Here is a 19,912-nt window from a genome sequence, read left to right on the forward strand (position 1 = left end):
ATCTACAAGTATTGATCTGTAGGTCTCAGCCTTTCAAATACTGACCTTTTGCTCAGAATCGATGGTCCCCATCATCGCCTCTGGAAGGACTGGTGGGTTAGCACTGCTCTTTCTGCTTCTGCTTGAAACGTACGTGATATATCACGATGCTGTAAACTCAACGGCTGAATCTGAACTTGATTTACGCCTTGAGTTTGAAAAGTTAAGTTAAGCAGCATCTCAAAATCGGCCTAAAGACTTTTGTTGATGCATAATGTTGTTTGGAAGTTGTTTTTTTTGTTCCCCAGACTTTGCTGTTGCGAATATCCATGAGCACACTGTTATGCAACAGGTACTGACACCAGACACAACAGAGGGGAGGACAACGAAGAGGAGGAAGAGGAGGACTATGTGAACGTTGAAAACGTCTGCTATGACAGAGGTCTGGAGAGAGAGTGAAGGGCGAAAAGAAGAATGGGAAGGAAAAAGGGCACATCTGTGGGAAATTGGAGGATGTCTATGTCAAAGAGGAGGAGGGTGTAAGGGAGGGAAAGGATGTTTGTGGTGGGTCTCATGAGAAAATGAATAGTGCAGATGATGATGAAGATTACTTTAATGTCTCTGTCTATGACAATGCTGTACCTGACATGAATGAAGACATTTATCAAAACGGTTAAGAAAAGTAACAGCGGTGGCAGGTAGCCTAGTGGTTAGAGCGTTGGACTAGTAACCGAAAGGTTGCAAGATCAAATCCCTGAGCTGACGAGGTAGAAATCTGCCGTTCTGCCCCTGAACAAGGCAGTTAACCCACTGTTCCTAGGCCAGTTAACCCACTGTTCCTAGGCTGTCATTGTAAGTAAGGATTTGTTATTAACTGACTTGCCTAGGTAAAAAAATAAACCTAACTCATTTGCATCAACACATTGATTTGGTCCTTCGTGACATGTAAATAAAGTTAAATAATAATTCAGATGCAATAGTATAACAACTACAGTTGACATTTAAATTAGACATTATATTGCTTTCTTTGATTTAGCTTTTTGTAACCAATCAAAATGTTCAGCATGTTTGATCCATTGGGTCGAATTCCAAACTGTAGTTGTTGTATGCATTGGTGGGGTGTCACTTTGTGTCTTTGATCAGTTCCAGTGTTGTTGAGGAACTAGCATTATGTGTTTTAACTGTTGGGTGATTGCATTAAACTGAACTGGATCCTCATTGCATGTTTTTGAGATGAACTGTCATGTCTCCAATTCTTCTTTGAAGGGGAGAAGAAGGTGTTCCACCATGTGAGACAAGGTCCAACCATAAAAATAGTATGAGCACTGGGAAGTAAAAGGTGTGACTCTCGACTCGCTATTTTGGGCCTTTGCCTTCCTAATCTACTTCCTTAGGTCAAGACCATCAAGCTCTCACTTTTGATTTTCCCTGGTTCGTCTATCAATCAAACAGGGTACATGGGCTTTACTAGCAACAAAACGGTTTACCCTAGATACAACAGCAAAAAATTAGGAAGTAACAGAGGAGCTGGGCGCAGCAAATTCACCAGACAGTTTCCGACAGAGACTGGTTATCACACATTTTACAAGAAAGCTTATTCAGTTCTACAAGAGGAAATACCTTACTTAATTTCTGAAATGAAGATCAAAATATTGAAAAGTCTCCTCTATCTGACAATGGGTGAGTTTAACTTCCAAAACGTGCAATTTCATTTCATATCTGTCAGCAAAGGGAGAACACTGCGTTGCTTGAAATTCATGTTGTTAACGGCTGTTTTTTGGATAAGATCTGTATGAATAGGAGGTATTAAGTTCAGGGGAAGGACCGGAGTTTTCACACATACTGAAAACTGCGTTAATATAGCCTTTTTGTCTGTGTTATTTCTCACTTAATTTAATTTGAGAGAAAAACAATTGCCACACAGAAGATTGTGAAAGAATAAAACATGAAAGTAGGTCACTTCTGAAGTAGTTATGGTGGCTGGTTAGAAGTACAACAGTTTTAAGGCAAAAAAACAACAACCTTGAGGTAAATGTGAGTGAGGTGTAAGATGAAATCCAACCAAGGTCACATAGTGTCCATCACTTTCTTCTAGGGTTCAAAATCTAACAAACAAACTAAATGGATATATGAGCTACTTATAAGCAGTTAATAGTTCATCATCATAGCATAGTACATGCTTTAGGTTCAATTGAATTTAGTTTCTGCTAAATAGACATTCTCACTATCCATCATGCTTCCCCTTTTTAGGAGCAGTTTTTTTTTCAAACACGTTTTCAGGTGAGAGGGGTTGACAGGGTTAACTTGAAAGTGAAACATTGGGTTTGTCAGATATTTTTAAAACAGACATTTCATCTCACATACTGAACTTGTTTCTTGAGTCTAAAGTTGTAAAGAGAAGTAGGGAGGTGTTATCTAGCCAAGGGATCCATTTGTCTAAGGGACTTGGTTCTGTAACCTGAATGAATGTGTGCATTTATGTGAGAAATCAGCTTAAAGTTGAAGTTGGAAGTTTACATAAACCTTAGCCAAATACATTTAAATTAAACTCCGTTTTTCACAATGCTGACAATGCTGACAGTCTTACGTCAGTTAGGATCACCACTTTATTTTAAGAATTTGAAATGTCAGAATAATCATAGAGAGAATGATTTATTTCAGCTTTAATTTCTTTCATCACAAGTTTACATACACTCAATTAGTATTTGGTAGCGTTGCCTTTAAATTGTTTAACTTGGGTCAAACATTTTTGGGTAGCCTTCCACAAGCTTCCCACAATAAGTTGGGTGAATTTTGGCCCATTCCTCCTGACAGAGCTGGTGTAGCTGAGTCAGGATTGTAGGCCTCCTTGCTCGCACACGCTTTTTCAGTTCTGCCCACAAATGTTCTATAGGATTGAGGTCGGGGCTTTGTGATGGCCACTCCAATACCTTGACTTTGTTGTCCTAAAGCCATTTTGCTACAACTTTGGAAGTATGCTTGGGGTCATTGTCCATTTGGAAGAGCCATTTGTGACCAAGCTTTAACTTCCTGACTGATGTCTAGAGATGTTGCTTCAATATATCCACATAATTTTCCTTTCCTCATGATGCCATCTATTTTGTGAAATGCACCAGACCCTCCTGCAGCAAAGCACCCCCACAACATGATGCTGCCACCCCTGTGCTTCATGGTTGGGATGGTGTTATTCGGCTTGCAAGCCTCCCCCTTTTCCTCCAAACATAACGATGGTCATTATGGCCAAAAAAGTTATATTTTTGTTTCACCAGACCAGAGGACATTTCTCCAAAATGTACAATCTTTGTCCACATGTGCAGTTGCAAACCGTAGTCTGGCTTTTTTTATGAGAGTTTTGGAGCAGTGGCTTCTTCCTTGCTGTGCAGCAACTGAGTTTGAAGGTAGGCCTTGAAATACATCCACAGGTACACCTCCAAATGACTCAAATTATGTCAATTAGCCTATCAGAAGCTTCTAAACCCATGGCCTAATTTTTGGGAATTTTCCATTTTTTTAAAAGGCACAGTCAATTTAGTGTATGTAAACTTCTGACCCACTGGAAATGTGATACAGTGAATTATAAGTGAAATAATCTGTCCGTAAACAATTGTTGGAAAAATGTCTTATGTCATGCACAAAGTAGATGTCCTAACCGACTTGCCAAAAGTATAGTTTGTTAACAAGAAATTTGTGGAGTGTTTGAAAAGCAATTTTTAATGACTCCTGACTCTGACTTCAACTGTAGGTCAGAGGCAGGCAACCCTGTTCCTGGAGAGCCGCAGGGTATGCAGGATTTTGCTTTAACTGACCCAAAAGACCAGGTGTGTTGAATTAGTTTCAGGAAACTAGGCGTATTTCGCGGTTCACTAATTCACATGAGAGACAGTTGATCTAAATTCTTTCTCGAACATGTGAACTTTAATGTGCCTTAATAACAAACTTGTATGCCATCTTTAAATCGGAATAAAATTGTTAAATTACGAGCCTAGTTGGTTTACCCACAAAAAAAAGGCAGCAACCATCCCGCTAGCCATGATTGTCTGAGATAATGAGTGGGCTGGACATGCCAAGAGATGAGTTTGGATTGGTCTGCCGTATAGCACTCTGTCTATTTGAGCTTGTCATTATGTCTAGGTAATCCTGTCTAATGCTGCTTTTTTTAAACATATCATTAGTAAAACTTCATAAGTGTTGCTCTCCACTCTGGAGGACCGAGTTTTGATATCAGTGGAATTCGAGTATGATAGCTAAGGAGATGGAGAAAACATCTGTCTCTGGATTACATCTTCAAACTAAGGGCAACCATGGCGTCCGACAGGAGACGCGTCCATCCATGAATGATGTATACGGGTAAAATAGTCTGGCTAGCTACATTTTCAGATATTACACGTTTCTAATTTTGACAGAAAGTGGTTTAATTTCAAGTTAAAGTGTACTGTTAGCTAGCTAACATTAGCTGGCTGGCTCGCTAGCTAACGATAGATGTATGATCTTATTATTCACATCTCAGAGCCATTTGCTTGGCTAGCTATAGCCTAATGTTAGCTAGCTATCATTGAACCTGGTTGGTTAACTACCTGCAGATTAATGTAGGGTAGTAACATCATGAGTTGGGATTATGGTTCATTGTTTACCTAGCTATCTATCAACATGTCTTAACAAAACATGTCTGTGCAAGTAACCATTCCAGGTGTTTTCGTAAATTCGGTCTGGCCATCTACTCTGATTTCAGAGCACTCTCGTAACTCACTGTCGTAATTAAATTGTTGCCAGCAGCACAGTTACAGTCTCCAACACTATGGATAACATCAGAGTGGGGTGTTCTCTCATTTGTAGCTAGCAAGCTAGCCAATGTTAGCCAGTTGTTGTGAGGTTAGAACGTTCAGATCAACCCTACTCATCTGCCAGAGTGTCTAGTCTGTTCTCTGAACGAACGAAACGCTCTGAATTTATAAACGGACAATCTGACAGCACAGTTGCCGTCACCAACGCTCTGGATAACATAACAGCCTAACCAGCTCTCCTAGAGTGAGTAATGTTCAGTGAGCTGGAAGTAGCTAGCAAGTTAGCTTGGGTGCTTGACTGCTGCTGTTAGTACAGAACGCTCGGATCAACCCTTAAAGAGATGGGTGGGGCTAAAACTTAAGAGGGTGTGAACGATGCTGAATGGGTGTAGACAAAGGGATCTCCAGTAGTAGTACCAACAATATTCCAAGGCCATTTTCTCAAAGGTCAGTTTACACGTTTATCAACTTTCAGAGAATAATTGCTTTCCTATTGTTCCTCAACTGTAGTGTATGATATATATACTTTGAAGCTCTGAGTCTCTACTTGTATCCAATGTAAAAATTTAAAAAAATTAAAAACACCATTTCAAATATTGCTATGTTAGACCGATTTGAGTCGGTCGGTCACATTTAGTCAATCACTGAACTGACCAACTGAGCTAATTGATCAGTTCAGTTATTGACTAAATTCAACAAACTTGGTCTTCCAGGCTAGTTAACTCCAAATCCTGTGTACCCTGCGGTTCTCTATGCCTAGGTGTTGAATGTCCATGTGCCCAGAGACAGCAACCTTACCTTCGTCCAGGGCCAGCTCTGTCTCTCAAGACCTTCTATTCATTCCTGGGGGAGCTGCGTGCCCACGCATGCGCACATTTTAAAAGGGAACATTGCTCATGGCCACCAAACAAAACCAGCCACCTCACAGCTTGCAAGCTGACCTCTTATTCGGCCAGTCCAAGCAGATTATTGTTGGTTCAGATGGTGACGAAATCTAAATATGTACAAAAAGGAAAAATACAAAAGGCATGCCCAAACTAAAGACTCAAAAACATATGAAAATTCTCATTGCCAATGTTCCCTCAAATTAATTTTGTCACAAGTCTGAGCGCAAACTTGAACGTTGTGAAAATTCTGTGAACACTGAGGCTGTACCCGCTGTAAGTTAGTTTTAACACTGGATAAGTATGCTACTGTAGCATACTTTAAAACTTGTTCAGGATAGGGGGCAGTATTTCCCCTTTGGATGAATTGCGTGCCCATAGTGAACTGCATCAAAATCTGTCCTAAATTGCTAATATATGCATAGTATTATTATTATTGGATAGAAAACACTCTGAAGCTTCTAAAACCGTTTGAATTATGTCTGTGAGTATAACAGAACTCACAGGGCAGGCAATCTTTCAAACTAGTTTTGGAATCCTGAAAGTTGGGGCAACTTTGATGTCATCGCCCCCTCCCTTTCCAACAAGTTTGGATCTGGAAACACTTCCTATGTCTTCCACTAGATGTCCTCATTCAGTAGAAAGTGTAATCGAGCATTTGCTGTGAACTTTGACCTAATGGGGAGGAATTTGCTATGATGTCACAAAAGATTCACATGCTTGAGGGCGCATATGCGTTAGAGGGCTTTGTCTGTTCCAGTCAGCCCCAGATGAACTAGGATTGTCCGGTTGGAATGCCATTCATTTTGTACGTTTATAACATCCTGAAGATTGATTCTGCACTTAGTTTGACCAGTTTCGTCGACCTGTAATATGTCATTTGGAAGTTTTGATGCAAAATTATCCTGGACCAGAAGTCATTTTTGGGGCATTTGAGCTGAAAGTTGTAGCAGGTGCTGCTACATGGACACTAGAATTGAACATTATGAAACAAAACGATTTATTGTTGAAGTAGGACTCCTTACAGTACATTCTGATCGAAGACCATCAAAGGTAAGGGAATATTTATGTTGCAATTTTGTATTTCTGTTGACTCCAACATAGCGGAGAAATATTGTTACGTCTGAGCGCCGTCTCAGATTATTGCATGGTAAGCTTTTTCCGTAACGTTAAAAAAAAATGTGACACAGCGATTGCATTAAGAACCAGTGTATCTTTTTAATTATATGTAGAACATGTATCTTTAGTCAAAGTTTATGATGAGTATTTCTGTTATCTGGCGTAGCTTTCTATAATTCCTCCGGTCATTTTTGAGAATTTTCTGAACATGGCGTCAATGTAAGCTGAGATTTATGGATATAAAATGCATATTATCGAACAAAACATAAATGTACTGTGTAACATGGCATATGACTGTCATCTGATGAAGATTTTCAAGAGGTTAGTCATTGATTTTTTTTTATCCTGCTTTGTCATTTTATATTTTGTGGGATAAAATGGCTGCCTTTTGTCTTTGTTTTGGTGGTAGTCTAACATAAATATGTGCTGTGTTTTCGCCGTAAAACATTTAAAAAATCTGACATGCTGGGTAGATGAACAAGGTGTTTATCTTTAATTTGAGGTATTGGACCTCTTAAGCTTACCCCCTCCTTTTTCGAACATTCTGTTAAAAATCGTGCAACATTTCAGCGTCCTGCTACTCATGCCAGGAATATAGTATATGCATATGATTAGTATGTGTGGATAGAAAACACTCTGAAGTTTCTAAAACTGGTTAAATCACGGCTGTGACTATAACAGAGCGTGTGTTTCATCGAAAAGCGCAAGAAAAACTGGTCACTGAAAGCTGAAAATAATATCCATCCATGCGCCACTTGCATGTATTGTTTAAAGGACACCAAATTTAATATGGACACGGATGCAATTCCTACATCTTCCACACGATGTCGCCATTGTCGTCATTTTCCTGAGAGTTATTTATTGGGAAAACAAAGGAGGGGGATTCCATTTCTTCCGGTCTCCGACAGGATGTTTTGGAGGAAAGTTTTCCGACCATGATTTCAAGACGTGGAGCTATTGAATACACATCGCCCCGTGATCATTTTGATAGATTATAAACGTTTACTAATACCTAAAGTTGGATTACAAAAGTATTTAGAAGTGTTTTGTGAAAGTTTATCGTCGACTTTTTTAATTTAAAAAAATGACGCAGCGTTTTGAAACAATGTTTTTTTCTGAATTACACAGTTTCCATAGATGGCTATTTTGGGTATATATGGACCGATTTAATCGAAAAAAAGACCCAATAGTGATGTTTATGGGGCATATAGGAGGGCCAAGAAAGAAGCTCGTCAAAGGTAATGAATGTTTAACATTTTATTTCTGCGTTTTTGTGTAGCGCCGGCTACGCTAATTCTTTTGTTTACGTCGCCTTCAGGCATTTTGGGGTGTTGCATGCTATCAGATAATAACTTCTCATGCTTTCGCCGAAAAGCATTTTAAAAATCTGACTTGTTGGCTAGATTCACAACGAGTGTAGCTTTAATTCAATACCCTGCATGTGTATTTTAATGAACGTTTGAGTTTTAACGAGTACATTTAGCATTTAGCGTAGCGCATTTGCATTTCCAGGTGCCTACTTGAGACGTCTGCGTCTCAAGTAGGATCAACAGGTTAATGTGTGGAGGGTAAATATTTCTAAGAATATTTTTGCATTCCCTGCGCCACCGTTTCAGCTGAACGGGGGGGGGGGGGTGGCATTCCCTGAGGGGAACCCCTGGCTTCAACAGGAAATAACTATTGAAATAACTGTTCTATGATACAGCCTACAGCAGCAGCCAATGTGTAGTGTTCAATGTAGGCCTACATTCCATGAGACTTTTAAAAAACAAGCCGTTTAGCCACTTATCCCTCAGACAAGGATGTGAGTGAAAATGTTGTTGTATTGTCTTGTTTGATGTTCGATGCAAAATAAAATGCATTGATATTCCCATACCATTATTATTATGACAGCAAATCAGACAAAAATGTATGCTACCCTACTACGTAGCTTATTCAAGCCTGTCTCAAAATGCAACACTGCCCCTTTAAGACATTAAAAATATTTTTATCTGCCTCGCTTTTCAAAGATAGATAGAATCACTCCCCCACTGCAGATCAGAAATGAGCTATTACTGAACTAATAACTCACCAATTAGCAAAGAATAGGCCTATGAACAAATGTGCACACGCGGCTAAATGCGGTTCTTCGCTTTGATCTCAACACAATAGCATCTGCTCATGACCGCTCGTGCCTGTCAATGGAGTCTTGCATAGTTTGTTTTGTTTCGATATGTTGCATTGAAAGAGGCTAATATTATGTTGATTCGATCACAATTCCCACAGTGAAGAGAAACGTTGATAGTGTTAACTAACGGGGTGGGAACACTAGTAAAGTTTCGTGAAGTTCCATCTCGTGTGTCTCTGCTCAGGTTGATATTTCTTCTGCGCAGCAGTCCTGGGGGAGCTGCGTACCCGCATCTTATAAGGGAATATTGCTCATGGCCACCAAACAAAACCAGCCACCTCACAGCTTGCAAGCTGAGAATTACCTTAATGTGATGTGCTTATCAACCAGGATCAGCACCTGGGGGAATGGAGTGTGGAAGTGGTAGTGAGCTGTAGTGTGCAGTCTAAACTACCTAACCTATTCCCTAACAGGAAGTCAAGCCTCTGACTGAGGTCAGAACAACCTGAATCCTGGTTTAGGAAGGCCACCAAAAATCCTGAAATTTCCATCACTAACTATAACATTTTCCGACAAGATAGAACTGCCAAAGGGGGCGGAGTTGTAATCTACTGCAGAAATCTCTGAGGCTGGAGTCTTATATCTCCCTCTCGAACTTTAAGCATCAGCTGTCTGAGAAGCTTACCGATCACTGTACCTGTACACAGCCAATCTGTAAATAACACACCCAACTACCACATCCCCATATTATTACTTACCCTCTTGTTCTTTTGCACCCCAGTATCTCTACTTGCACATCATCATCTGCACATCTATCACTTGAGTATTAATGCTAAATTGTAATGATTTTTTCGCTTCTAGGGCCTATTTATTGCCTACCTCCCTACTCTTCTACATTTGCACACACTGTACATCAATTTTCATGTTCTGTTGTGTTTTTGAATGTACGTTTGTTTATGTGTAACGCTGTGTTGTTGTTTTTGTCGCACTGCTTTGCTTTATCTTGGTCAGGTCGCAGTTGTAAATGAGAACTTGTTCTCAACTGGCCTACCTGGTTAAATCAAGGTGAAATAAAAAATAAATAAAAAATCTTTCACACAGCATACTTCTTGAGCATGTGGATTGATGCTTGTGACAGTTCATGCGATGAACCACAGAAGACTGCCTGTGGGCTCATCTTCAGTATGATTTTGCTGACAGTATCAAGTGGTTTCAGCTGTACATTTACTGCATACATATATTTTGAGACTGCCTACCACTAATTTCATACATTTATTTTTCTCTATTAGTTTATCCACTAAATGTGTTACCTGCTGGTAAGTGAATCTCCTTGAGATAGTTGTGGCAGTTAAAAAAAGTCTATAGCATATTCTTTATAAAAAAATAATGTCATAGTGTGATGCAAAAATCAGATACATTCGCTGAGTTGTTAATAAATAAGCAAACCTGTGAATTCTGAAGAATGACTTCCCATGTCTTTTTACCTGACAGTCACTTCCCAGATCAGGCTGGTCAATGGGAAGGGTCGCTGCTCTGGGAGAGTGGAGATCTATTACAATGGCCAGTGGGGAACAGTTTGCGATGATTCCTGGGATATTAAAGATGCTGAGGTGGTGTGTAGACAGCTGGACTGTGGGGGTACAAACCAAGTCCGAAGTAGTGGCCAATATGGTCCAGGCAGTGGAACTATCTGGCTGGATGACGTTGCATGCACTGGTAGTGAACGTCATCTCACAGAGTGCCCGCACAGAGGATTTGGAATACATAACTGTCATCATAGTGAGGATGCTGGTGTTGTCTGCCCAGGTAAGAGGGTCACATAGTCTTGCCATTCCAAGTTCTTTCATGACACATCTGTTCACAGTTGATATCATGAAATGCATGATGTCCTGAGGTTCATTTCATCATCTAAAAACCACCCAGTTCCGTGCCTTGTAAATGACCTTGACTTTAATGTTTGTCTTTTTCCGCCTCCAAGCTGCCCAGGTCAGGCTGGTCGATGGGAAAGGTCTCTGCTCTGGGAGAGTGGAGATCTATTACAGTGGCCAGTGGGGAACAGTGTGTGATGACGACTGGGATATGAATGATGCTGCGGTGGTGTGTGGACAGCTGGGTTGTGGGAGTGCTGTAGGTGCCCCTCTTGGTGCTCATTTTGGTCAGGGTAGTGAACCAACCTGGCTGGATGATGTGAAGTGCTCTGGTAGTGAAAGCTACCTCTCAGAGTGCTCACACAGAGGTTTTGGAGTTGAAGACTGTAAACATGGTGAAGATGCTGGTGTTTTCTGCCTCTCAGGTAGGGAGTGGTTTTATCGTGTTGTGACATGATTGCAGAAACAGTAAAGAGAGATAAAAAGATGTTAAACAAAGCCCGGGGTCGACACTTCCGACTCCATTCATTTAGAATACTGCTGCTTGTGATTTGAATGTATGTATGTTCAGTTATGTGCAGTGAACAGGACAGAACGTGAAATGGAGTCCTACATGTATCAGTGTCTTGTAACTAATACACAGAACCTTTGTACAGGTTTAACCCTGAAGAGACCTACCCTCTCTAGAACGCCTTCCCATTCAGCTTTTTCACCTGGTGAAACGGTCCAGTTCATCTGCTCTGTCCCACAGCGAATTTCCATCTCTGCAACATTTGCCTTATATATGGGGGGCTCTTCAATAATGACCAAGGCAGTTGGAACCACTCAGACCAGTAGGACTTTCACATTGTCCAGTCTGCAATCTGCACACCAGGGAAGGTACAGTTGTTTACAACAGATAACCCAGAATGGTCAGAAAATGATCAGCTCTTCTTCAAGCAACTCCATGGACATCACTATTGGTGAGTAAGACCGCAAACACACTTACAGTTGAGGGCACTAAAATGCTTTATAAAAACTAATTTTGCATAACAGGTTTTAGTAACATACTATCACTAGTAGACGCTAGAGCAACTTGTTGCACACGCATTGCAGCAATTTTTCTGCCACAAACTGTTCAATGCCAGCTTCTGTAAGGTTACATAAGCAGTGCCTCCAGAAAGTATTCACACCCCTTGACTTTTTTTGTTGTTGTTACAAAGTGGGATTCAAATGTCAGCAATCTACACAAAAATACTCTGTCAAAGTGGAAGAAAAAGTTGATATTATTTTTTTTTTTTAACATAATGGAAAATAAACCCTAATATATCTGAATTAGAAAAGTATTCAAACCCCTGAGTCAATACATGTTAGAATCACCTTTTTACCAAGATCTTAGCTGTGCAATTTGTAACGATTCTCTTCTATCTCCTCCTCTGATGAAGAGGTGGAACAAGGATCGGACCAAAATGCAGCGTGATGATGATTCATGTTATTTTAATGAAGGAAAAAACTATACATGAAGAAACTACAAAATAATGAAATGTGAAAACCGAAACAGCCCTATCTGGTGCAAACACAAAGACAGGAACAATCACCCACAAAACCCAACACAAAACAGGCTACCTAAATATGGTTCCCAATCAGAGACAATGACTAACACCTGCCTCTGATTGAGAACCATATCAGGCCAAACATAGAAATAGACAAACCAGACACACAACATAGAATGCCCACCCAGCTCACATCCTGACCAACTCTAAAACAAGGAAAACACATACGAACGATGGTCAGAACGTGACACAATTTAACATCTAACTAAGATGTTTGGTGCAGTATTTCTCAAGTGAAAAAATGTGCATGAAAACGATTAGTCTCTCGTTGAATGACGAAGGGGCGTAGACTTCAGCCAACGAGCTTCGGCTTGCCTCAGGAAAAAAAATGTGTGTGCACGAACAGCCGAAAAAACCATTGCAGAAGACCAAAACGAAGCAAAATGTCCACAAACTGTTCTGAGCTGTTTCGGATGGGGAAGCAGGCGGATTTCTTAACTCTCAACAGTAAGTTGAGACCCCGACGGCCTAGGACCCTTATTGACCGCTTATGTCGCTCATGCCTGGAGCCGGCCCTGTTGGTAGGGATAAAGTGTCTAGGCAACAGTATAGATAATAAACAGTAACAGCAGCGTAAGAGATGAGTCAAAAAAGGGTCAATGCAGATAGTTAAATAGTTTACCAAAAGCTACCCTGACTAACTATTTAGCAGTCTTATGGCTTGGGGGTAGAAGCTGTTCAGGGTCCTGTTGGTTCCAGATATCTTGCATCAGTACCGCTTGCCGTGCGGTAGCACAGAGAACAGTCTATGACTTGGGTGGCTGGAATATTTGAAAATTTGACAACAATCTTCCTCTGACACTGCCTGGTATAGAGGCCCTGGATGGCACTACCCTCTGTAGCGCCTTGTGGTTGGATGTCAAGCAGTTGCCATACCAATATATTAATATGTGACTTGTTATGTGACTTATTATGTGACTTGTTACGCAAATGTTTACTTCTGAACATATTTAGTGCATTAGTTGCGCTTGCCGAGAGAACAGAGAGAACAGTGTATGGATGGAGTCGCTGACTATTTAGAAAAACATAATTCCACTTATACATTATGGGGTACAGTCTATATGCCAGTGACACAAAATCTCAATTGAATCAATTTTAAATTCCTGTCGTAACACAACAAAATGTGGAAAAAGAGGTGTGAATACTTTCTGAAGGCACCATCTCTTGTTTAGCATTAAGAAGACTTATTGACATGTTATTGATAGCTGACAAGATTGTTTCCCAGTTCAGGCAGCATTCCAGAGGCAAAAAGATCAAGCCTGAAGCTAACAAAATAAAGCGCAAGTTTGTGCTTTAGACTACATGAAGACTGAGTTTTTCAAGTTTTTGCAGTCAGTCTTTATGCTGGAGCAGTTTAAAATATTACATTTAGTGGTTTTAAGTTAACCAAACCAACATACAACTTGTTGAATTGTTATTTTTACCTATAGGCACCTGCAGACCATGTTATTTTTTGTATTTTATTGAAACATCACCTTTTCAGTTTAGGTCTGTGCAATTGTAAATCAAACATATACATTGGAAACACCAGCGTTTTTTTCCATTTCCACGTATTTTTGAAGAAATAGTGAATCGTACAAGGCTGCCAATACATTTGACCGTGTCTGTACAGTCATCGCAACCCGTGCTGCTGTTTTCGCATACCTCCACCCCAGACCCTAACTAATTGTTGTTCTGCTATCTTTTTTAAGGGGGGGGGGGGGGGCTACAATTATTTAACTGGCTTTATTATGACTATTTACACCTTGATTTCTCAGTGACCAATCAATCAATCAAGTTGATTTATAAAGCCTTTTTTTACATCAGCCAATGTCACAAAGTGATATACAGAAACCCAGCCTAAAAGCACAAACAGCATGCAATGCAGATGTAGAAGCACAGTGGCTAGGAAAACTCCCTGGAAAGGCAGGAACCTAGGAAGAAACCTAGAGAGAAACCAGGCTCTGAAGGGTGGCCAGTCCTCTTCTGGCTGTGCCGGGTGGAGATTATAACGGTACATGGCCAAGATGTTCAAACGTTCATAGATGACCAGCGGGGTCAAATAATAATAATAATCACCTTGGTTGTAGAAGGTGCAACAGGTCAGCACCTCAGGAGTAAATGTCAGTTGGGTTATCATAGCCGATCATTCAGAGATAGAGACAGTAGGTGCTGTAGAGAGAGAGAATCGAAAACAGCTGGCCCGGGACAAGGTAGCACGTCTGCTGAACAGGTCAGGGTTCCAGAGCCGCAAGCAGAACAGTTGAAACTGGAGCAGCAGCATGACCAGGTGGACTGGGAACAGCAAGTGACCCTCTAAAAGCCCCAAATAACTCTGAGATCTGCCACAGAGGTTGCCTGGGGTGATGGAGTTGACATCATCTGCTCCGTCACAACACAACACTTGGGTGGAGCATTCAAATTAAAGAAGACTTTAGGCTCGTTCAGAATGGACAAAACCACAAGTAGCAACTCTGTCATCTTCAACATTCCTAAAGAGGTCTTTAGCCATGAGGGGTCATACCGATGTCAGTATGAGTCAAGGGTATCCAGTAGAAACTTCAGCTCCCCTCAAAGTGACTCTGTTGAATTCTCTGTTATAGGTGAGCAACTAAACATTAATGGGTGAACACCATCAGCAAGAGGAACACTGGGTTCTGAGATTATATGTTCTTCAATGCAAGAGTTTGGATATCTCTTCATAATGTATTCTAACATAGTGTTCTCTTGTCGAGAAAGATTACTGTTATGCTGCAGTTTAGTGCACACGTTAACAACCTGCTCTTGTCTTTTGCTAGTTGTCTTGTTACAGCCCAACATCTCTCTCAATGCTCCAAATGGAGGGATGTTCTGGGGACTTCAGGGGCCAGAGGTGACCAGGGGCCACAGCTTCTCCATCATCTGCTCCATTCAGCCACAGTATCCTGGAGGCCTCTTCTGCCTGGAATTCTCTGGGTCCAACAGGACTGAAACTAAGCCAGCAGTCAACCACTCTGCCTCCTTTCACTTTCCTGTTGCAGACTATACAGACCAGGGGAACTACAGTTGTGTTTATGAAGTTAATGTCTCCACCCTGTCATTCCATTCTACCAAGACAGAGTTGCTGACAGTCAGCATTCGAGGTAAAATACGTTTTAGTTTTATGTTTTCTAGTGCATTACCATGAAGGCCATATGTAAGGATTGTGAGTAGAAAAAAATATAGATATTATCAGTCCTATCATTCTTGAAATATTTGTTTAAGACCAATGTTTTACATTGCAGAAGAATTTGATAGCTATGCGAATTATAAAATGTGGTCTTCTGAAAGATGTTGAATATGGTGTTTCTCTCCATAGCATCCATAGTCCCCATTATTTCCCCTGGTGCAATATGTGGGCTACTGCTCCTCCTCCTGCTGCTCATTCCTTGTCTAGTCTGGAGGAAGATAAGCAGCAGAGAGCAGTCTATTATGATAAACAGAGAAAGTAAGATCTAGCTCCTCTAAACAGGATTCAGGTTCGGGCTGCAAAATACCCAGGTTTTCAAGAACACCCAGTTGGAAGATTCCTGAAAATCAGGAAGGATTCATCAGGAAATATGGAATCCTCCAACCAGGATATCTTGAAAACCTGGACATTTTGATTACTGGAATTGTTCAACCCTAATTTTGTTATGGTTTTGTACTGTTTATGATATCTATTCCTGCATATATTCACTGACGTTATTTATATGAATTAAACTGATCAATCCCTCAGCTGCCAATAACATTAGCACATATGGAAACACTGTGGTTGCAGCGAGGGAGGAAAATGATGAAGAGGACTATGTCAACGTAGAAACCTTTGTCAACAAGAGAAAAGATGAAGACTTGAAAAAAGGATGCCATGCAGGAATGTATGTGAAAAGGGAGTTGCTTACCACTAAAAATAATGAGTAAGTCATGTGTTGTCTCTACCTTCTTGCCCTTTGTGCTGTTGTCTGTACCCGATCATGTTTGTACCCTGTTTTGTGCTGCTACCATGTTGTGCTGCTGCCATGTTTTGTTGTCATGTGTTGCTGCCATGTTATGTTGTTGTCTTAGGTCTCTCTTAATGTAGTGTTGTGGTATCTCTCTTGTCGTGATGTGTGTCAGTGAGTGAGGAAAATGACGAAGAGGACTATGTCAACGTAGAAACCTTTGTCAAAAGCAAAGATGGAAGACTTGAAAAAAGGATGCCACGCAGGAATACATGTGAAAAGGAAGTTGCTTACCACCAAAAATAATGATAAAAAATGTCTGCAGTTATGAAAGGATAACCTGTGCCAAGATCCTGACCTGCAGTCCAGGGGCCAGATTCACGAAAACTTCTTAAAAAGACATTTCTTCTTAACTGGCATTTTTTCCTCAAATATAGACTTAAGAAGAAAGTTAAGCAAAGTTGCTATTCCTCAATATAGTTTTTGGAAATAGGTTTTTCCTGAGAAAAAAGTTAAGAAGAAATGTGATAAACGTAACTTTATGACAGCTAAACCCTTGTCTCAAGACACATGGGTACTTTTGTAACCATTCATGTTTTCTTGCTCCACAGAAACAGTTGGCTACCGGATATTTAAATACAGCCAGATTGCAAATTAAACACGCACTATATAGCAAGCTAGTAATTAACAATATATTACAAGATTCAATAAGTGTTAAATAGCTAGCGCTATCTCGTAAATTTGCAAAGAGGACCTTGCTTAACTTAGCTAACGTGAACGTCGTTAGCTACGTTGGACTTAATGTCTTTACACGTTTGCTAGCTAAAGTAGGTAACTAATCTACCGGTTGCGCAGTCCCTCTACCACCATCTCTATGATGGACGACACCTTCTCCTCCAGCTGGTTCACATAAATGGTCTCTCGGCTCCCTTCTTCTTAGTACCTTACTTGATGTCAGAACACTTTTTTTTCATGGCGTCACCGTCCCTTGCCATACCCCCGAGGGCAGAGACAGGCTCGGCCACTCTCGCCCATCCTCTCTTTTTGGTCTCTGCAATGAACCTGCAGTTATGAAGTTTCCCCAACAGCAACCTTTTCCTGGCTGCTATTTCTTCCACCATCACTTCAAGCTCTTGTTTAAGTTTTCATTGAGCTTTCTGGTTATCCATTTTTGGTTTTGATGTACAGTAGCTAATGTTAGTCTGATGGATGTAACTGTGTGAAAGATGTTTTTCTGTTTGTGTGTAAAGGGTTAACGAGCCAGCTAAAACATTCTCATTCCCGAGACATAAAGCATAAAAAGAAATGTAATACAATTGAAATATCAACACTTTATTATAGTGCGCCAAATCCCATCATCCCTTTCACATAGGCTTATTTATTGGTGTCAAGCACGTCACTAATTTCAATGCCACATAAGAAGATATTTACGAAGTACTTAAGCAAGATATTTACGAAGTTCTTAAGAAAATGATGAATTCCTAAGAATTGAGGAATTGCATTTACGAACTATCTTATGAACTTCTCATTAATGTTTTATGAATCCGGCCCCAGGCATGTAACTCAAATGTTTGTATTCATCCTCAGGAATGCTCCAGAATCCATGAACAAGTGTGGAAACAACCAAGGTGAAGGGCCAGAGGCAAGTGAGGAAGATGAGTCCGACTATGAAAATGCAGATATCTTCACAGAGAGAGATTTTGCTGAAGACATCTACGATGAAGACAGTGAGTCTTTAGACCTGGAGCAGCTCACTTCATGTACATCTGGAAGGGAGAATGACTATGAAGAAGATGACAACATATACGCAAACTATGAGTGAAGGCCTTGTAATACGAATGCTGAAGCAGAGATATTGATGCCAGGAAAGGCATGAAAGGTTAGCTTTGTGAGTTGAATTATAATGGCTTAGAAAATAACTTAAAAAAACAAAAATGTTCACTTAGTAGATACGAGTAATGTCTTTGTTTGAATATGAATTAGAATTTCAATGTAAATAGTTTGGGTGTATGAGTTCTAGTTGTATTGCTGCCAGGTAATTGTATGAGTTTTCTGACTTAACATTGTTAAATATATATTTTTAAATTATTACATTATTTACTTCAGTTTAAAAATAGTGATTGTCTTGATGAATTGGCTGAACGCATTGAACATAATCTATTATTACATTTTTTTAAGTAAATATATTAATACTATATTAATACTAGACTGTTTATCTTCTATAACGTCCAGTGTACTGTCAAGGAGTTGTGCTGTCAAAGAATAGTCGTAGCAATGACTGGTTGTGATGTGCTAAACTTGAGATCTACACTCTTAGAAAAAAGGGTCCCAAAAGGTTTTCTTGGCTGTTTGCATAGGATAACCCTTTTTGGTTCCAGGTAGAACTATTTTGGGTTCCATGTAGAACCATCTGTGTAAAGGGTTCTACCTGGAACCAAAAAAGGATTCTTCAAAGGGTTCTCCTATAGGACAGCTGTTGAACTCTTTTAGGTTCTAGATAGCAAATGTTTTTCCCCAAGTGTACAGTATGACAAAAAGCAAATACATTTGTACTGTATGTATAGAATCTAACAATAATTTTGATTTCAGTGTACATTTTTGATTATTGTGTGTGTGGCTATAAAGAACATGAAATCCATGAAACCTGACTACTTTTTAACAAAAGCTTAAAACTTAAATTGTTGTTGATGAACAAAAATTGTTTTGAAAATATGTGGAGATTTAAATACTGTATGTTCAAGAATTAGAAATAGATCTCTGGACGCAGAAGGCCAAAATCGACCCTGACCAACAACTCTCATTTTGAAGAAACGTATAAAATGGAGCAAAAAAAATAGAAAAAAAGAAGAAACCCGCACACTGCTCTTGATTGTATTACATGGAACTCAAACCGGCTGCGCGCGTGCGCTATCGTGCATAAATGTATTTTGTCCCCCCACACCAAATGTAATCACGACACGCAGGTTAAAATATCAAAACAAACTCTGAACCAATTACATTAATTTGGGGACAGATCAAAAAGCATTAAACATGTATGGCAATTTAGCTAGCTAGCTTGCACTTGCTAGCTAATTTGTCCTATTTAGCTAGCTTGCTGTTGCTAGCTAATTCGTCCTGGTATATTAACATTGAGTTGTTATTTTACCTGAAATGCACAAGGTCCTCTGCTCCAACAATTAATCCACACATAAAACGGTCAACTAAATTGTTTCTAATCATCTCTCCTCCTTCCAGGCTTTTTCATCTTTGAACTTATATGGTGATTGGCATCTAAACTTTCATAGTATTACCACGACGACCGGCAACAAAGTTCGTCTTTCAATTACCCACATGGGTATAACCAATGAGGAGATGGCATGTGGGTACCTGCTCCTATAAACCAATGAGAAAATGGGAGAGGCAGGACTTGCAGCGCATTCTGCACCAGAAATAGGAATGACTTCTATTTTAGCCCTTAGCAACGCAGATGCTCGTTGACACGCACGAGCAGTGTGGGTGCAATAATTGAATAACATAGATTAGTAAATTTATTTTGCGACCCGAACGGTGTAGTCAGGGTATCACTGTTCTTTAAAAAGCTTTAGTTATCGGCCACGTGGCCTTCGTCAGAGCTTTTGTGAGTTTTTTAAATTAACACCGTTATGTAGACAGCCCCACCCTCATCC

General features: G+C 40.1%; 1 protein-coding gene across 1 annotated transcript; it reads left to right on the forward strand.

Annotated features, from left to right (window-relative positions):
- Nucleotides 1–1,513: 1,513 nt before the first annotated feature.
- On the forward strand, nt 1,514–18,890 carry LOC110538073 (uncharacterized). The gene is made up of 9 exons (XM_090193145.1): nt 1,514–1,659; nt 10,160–10,186; nt 10,362–10,676; nt 10,849–11,163; nt 11,395–11,700; nt 15,108–15,431; nt 15,647–15,775; nt 16,046–16,223; nt 17,835–18,890. Exons 1-9 carry the CDS (start codon nt 1,617–1,619, stop codon nt 18,067–18,069), a joined length of 1,872 nt encoding a protein of 623 aa, XP_090049271.1. The 5' UTR covers nt 1,514–1,616; the 3' UTR covers nt 18,070–18,890.
- Nucleotides 18,891–19,912: the final 1,022 nt, after the last annotated feature.

The sequence above is a fragment of the Oncorhynchus mykiss genome, chromosome 12 (assembly GCF_057628025.1).
Source record: "Oncorhynchus mykiss isolate SJ-2025 chromosome 12, ASM5762802v1, whole genome shotgun sequence".
Classification (NCBI taxonomy): Eukaryota; Metazoa; Chordata; class Actinopteri; order Salmoniformes; family Salmonidae; genus Oncorhynchus; species Oncorhynchus mykiss.

Excerpts from the sequence above, each read along its gene's own strand:
- LOC110538073 (XM_090193145.1), top strand. The coding sequence starts at position 1,617 with ATGAAGATCAAAATATTGAAAAGTCTCCTCTATCTGACAATGG. Across the intron at positions 1,660-10,159 it reads TCTCCTCTATCTGACAATGG|TTTATCCACTAAATGTGTTA; the intron begins GTGAGTTTAACT and ends TTTCTCTATTAG. Across the intron at positions 11,701-15,107 it reads CTCCATGGACATCACTATTG|TTGTCTTGTTACAGCCCAAC; the intron begins GTGAGTAAGACC and ends GTCTTTTGCTAG.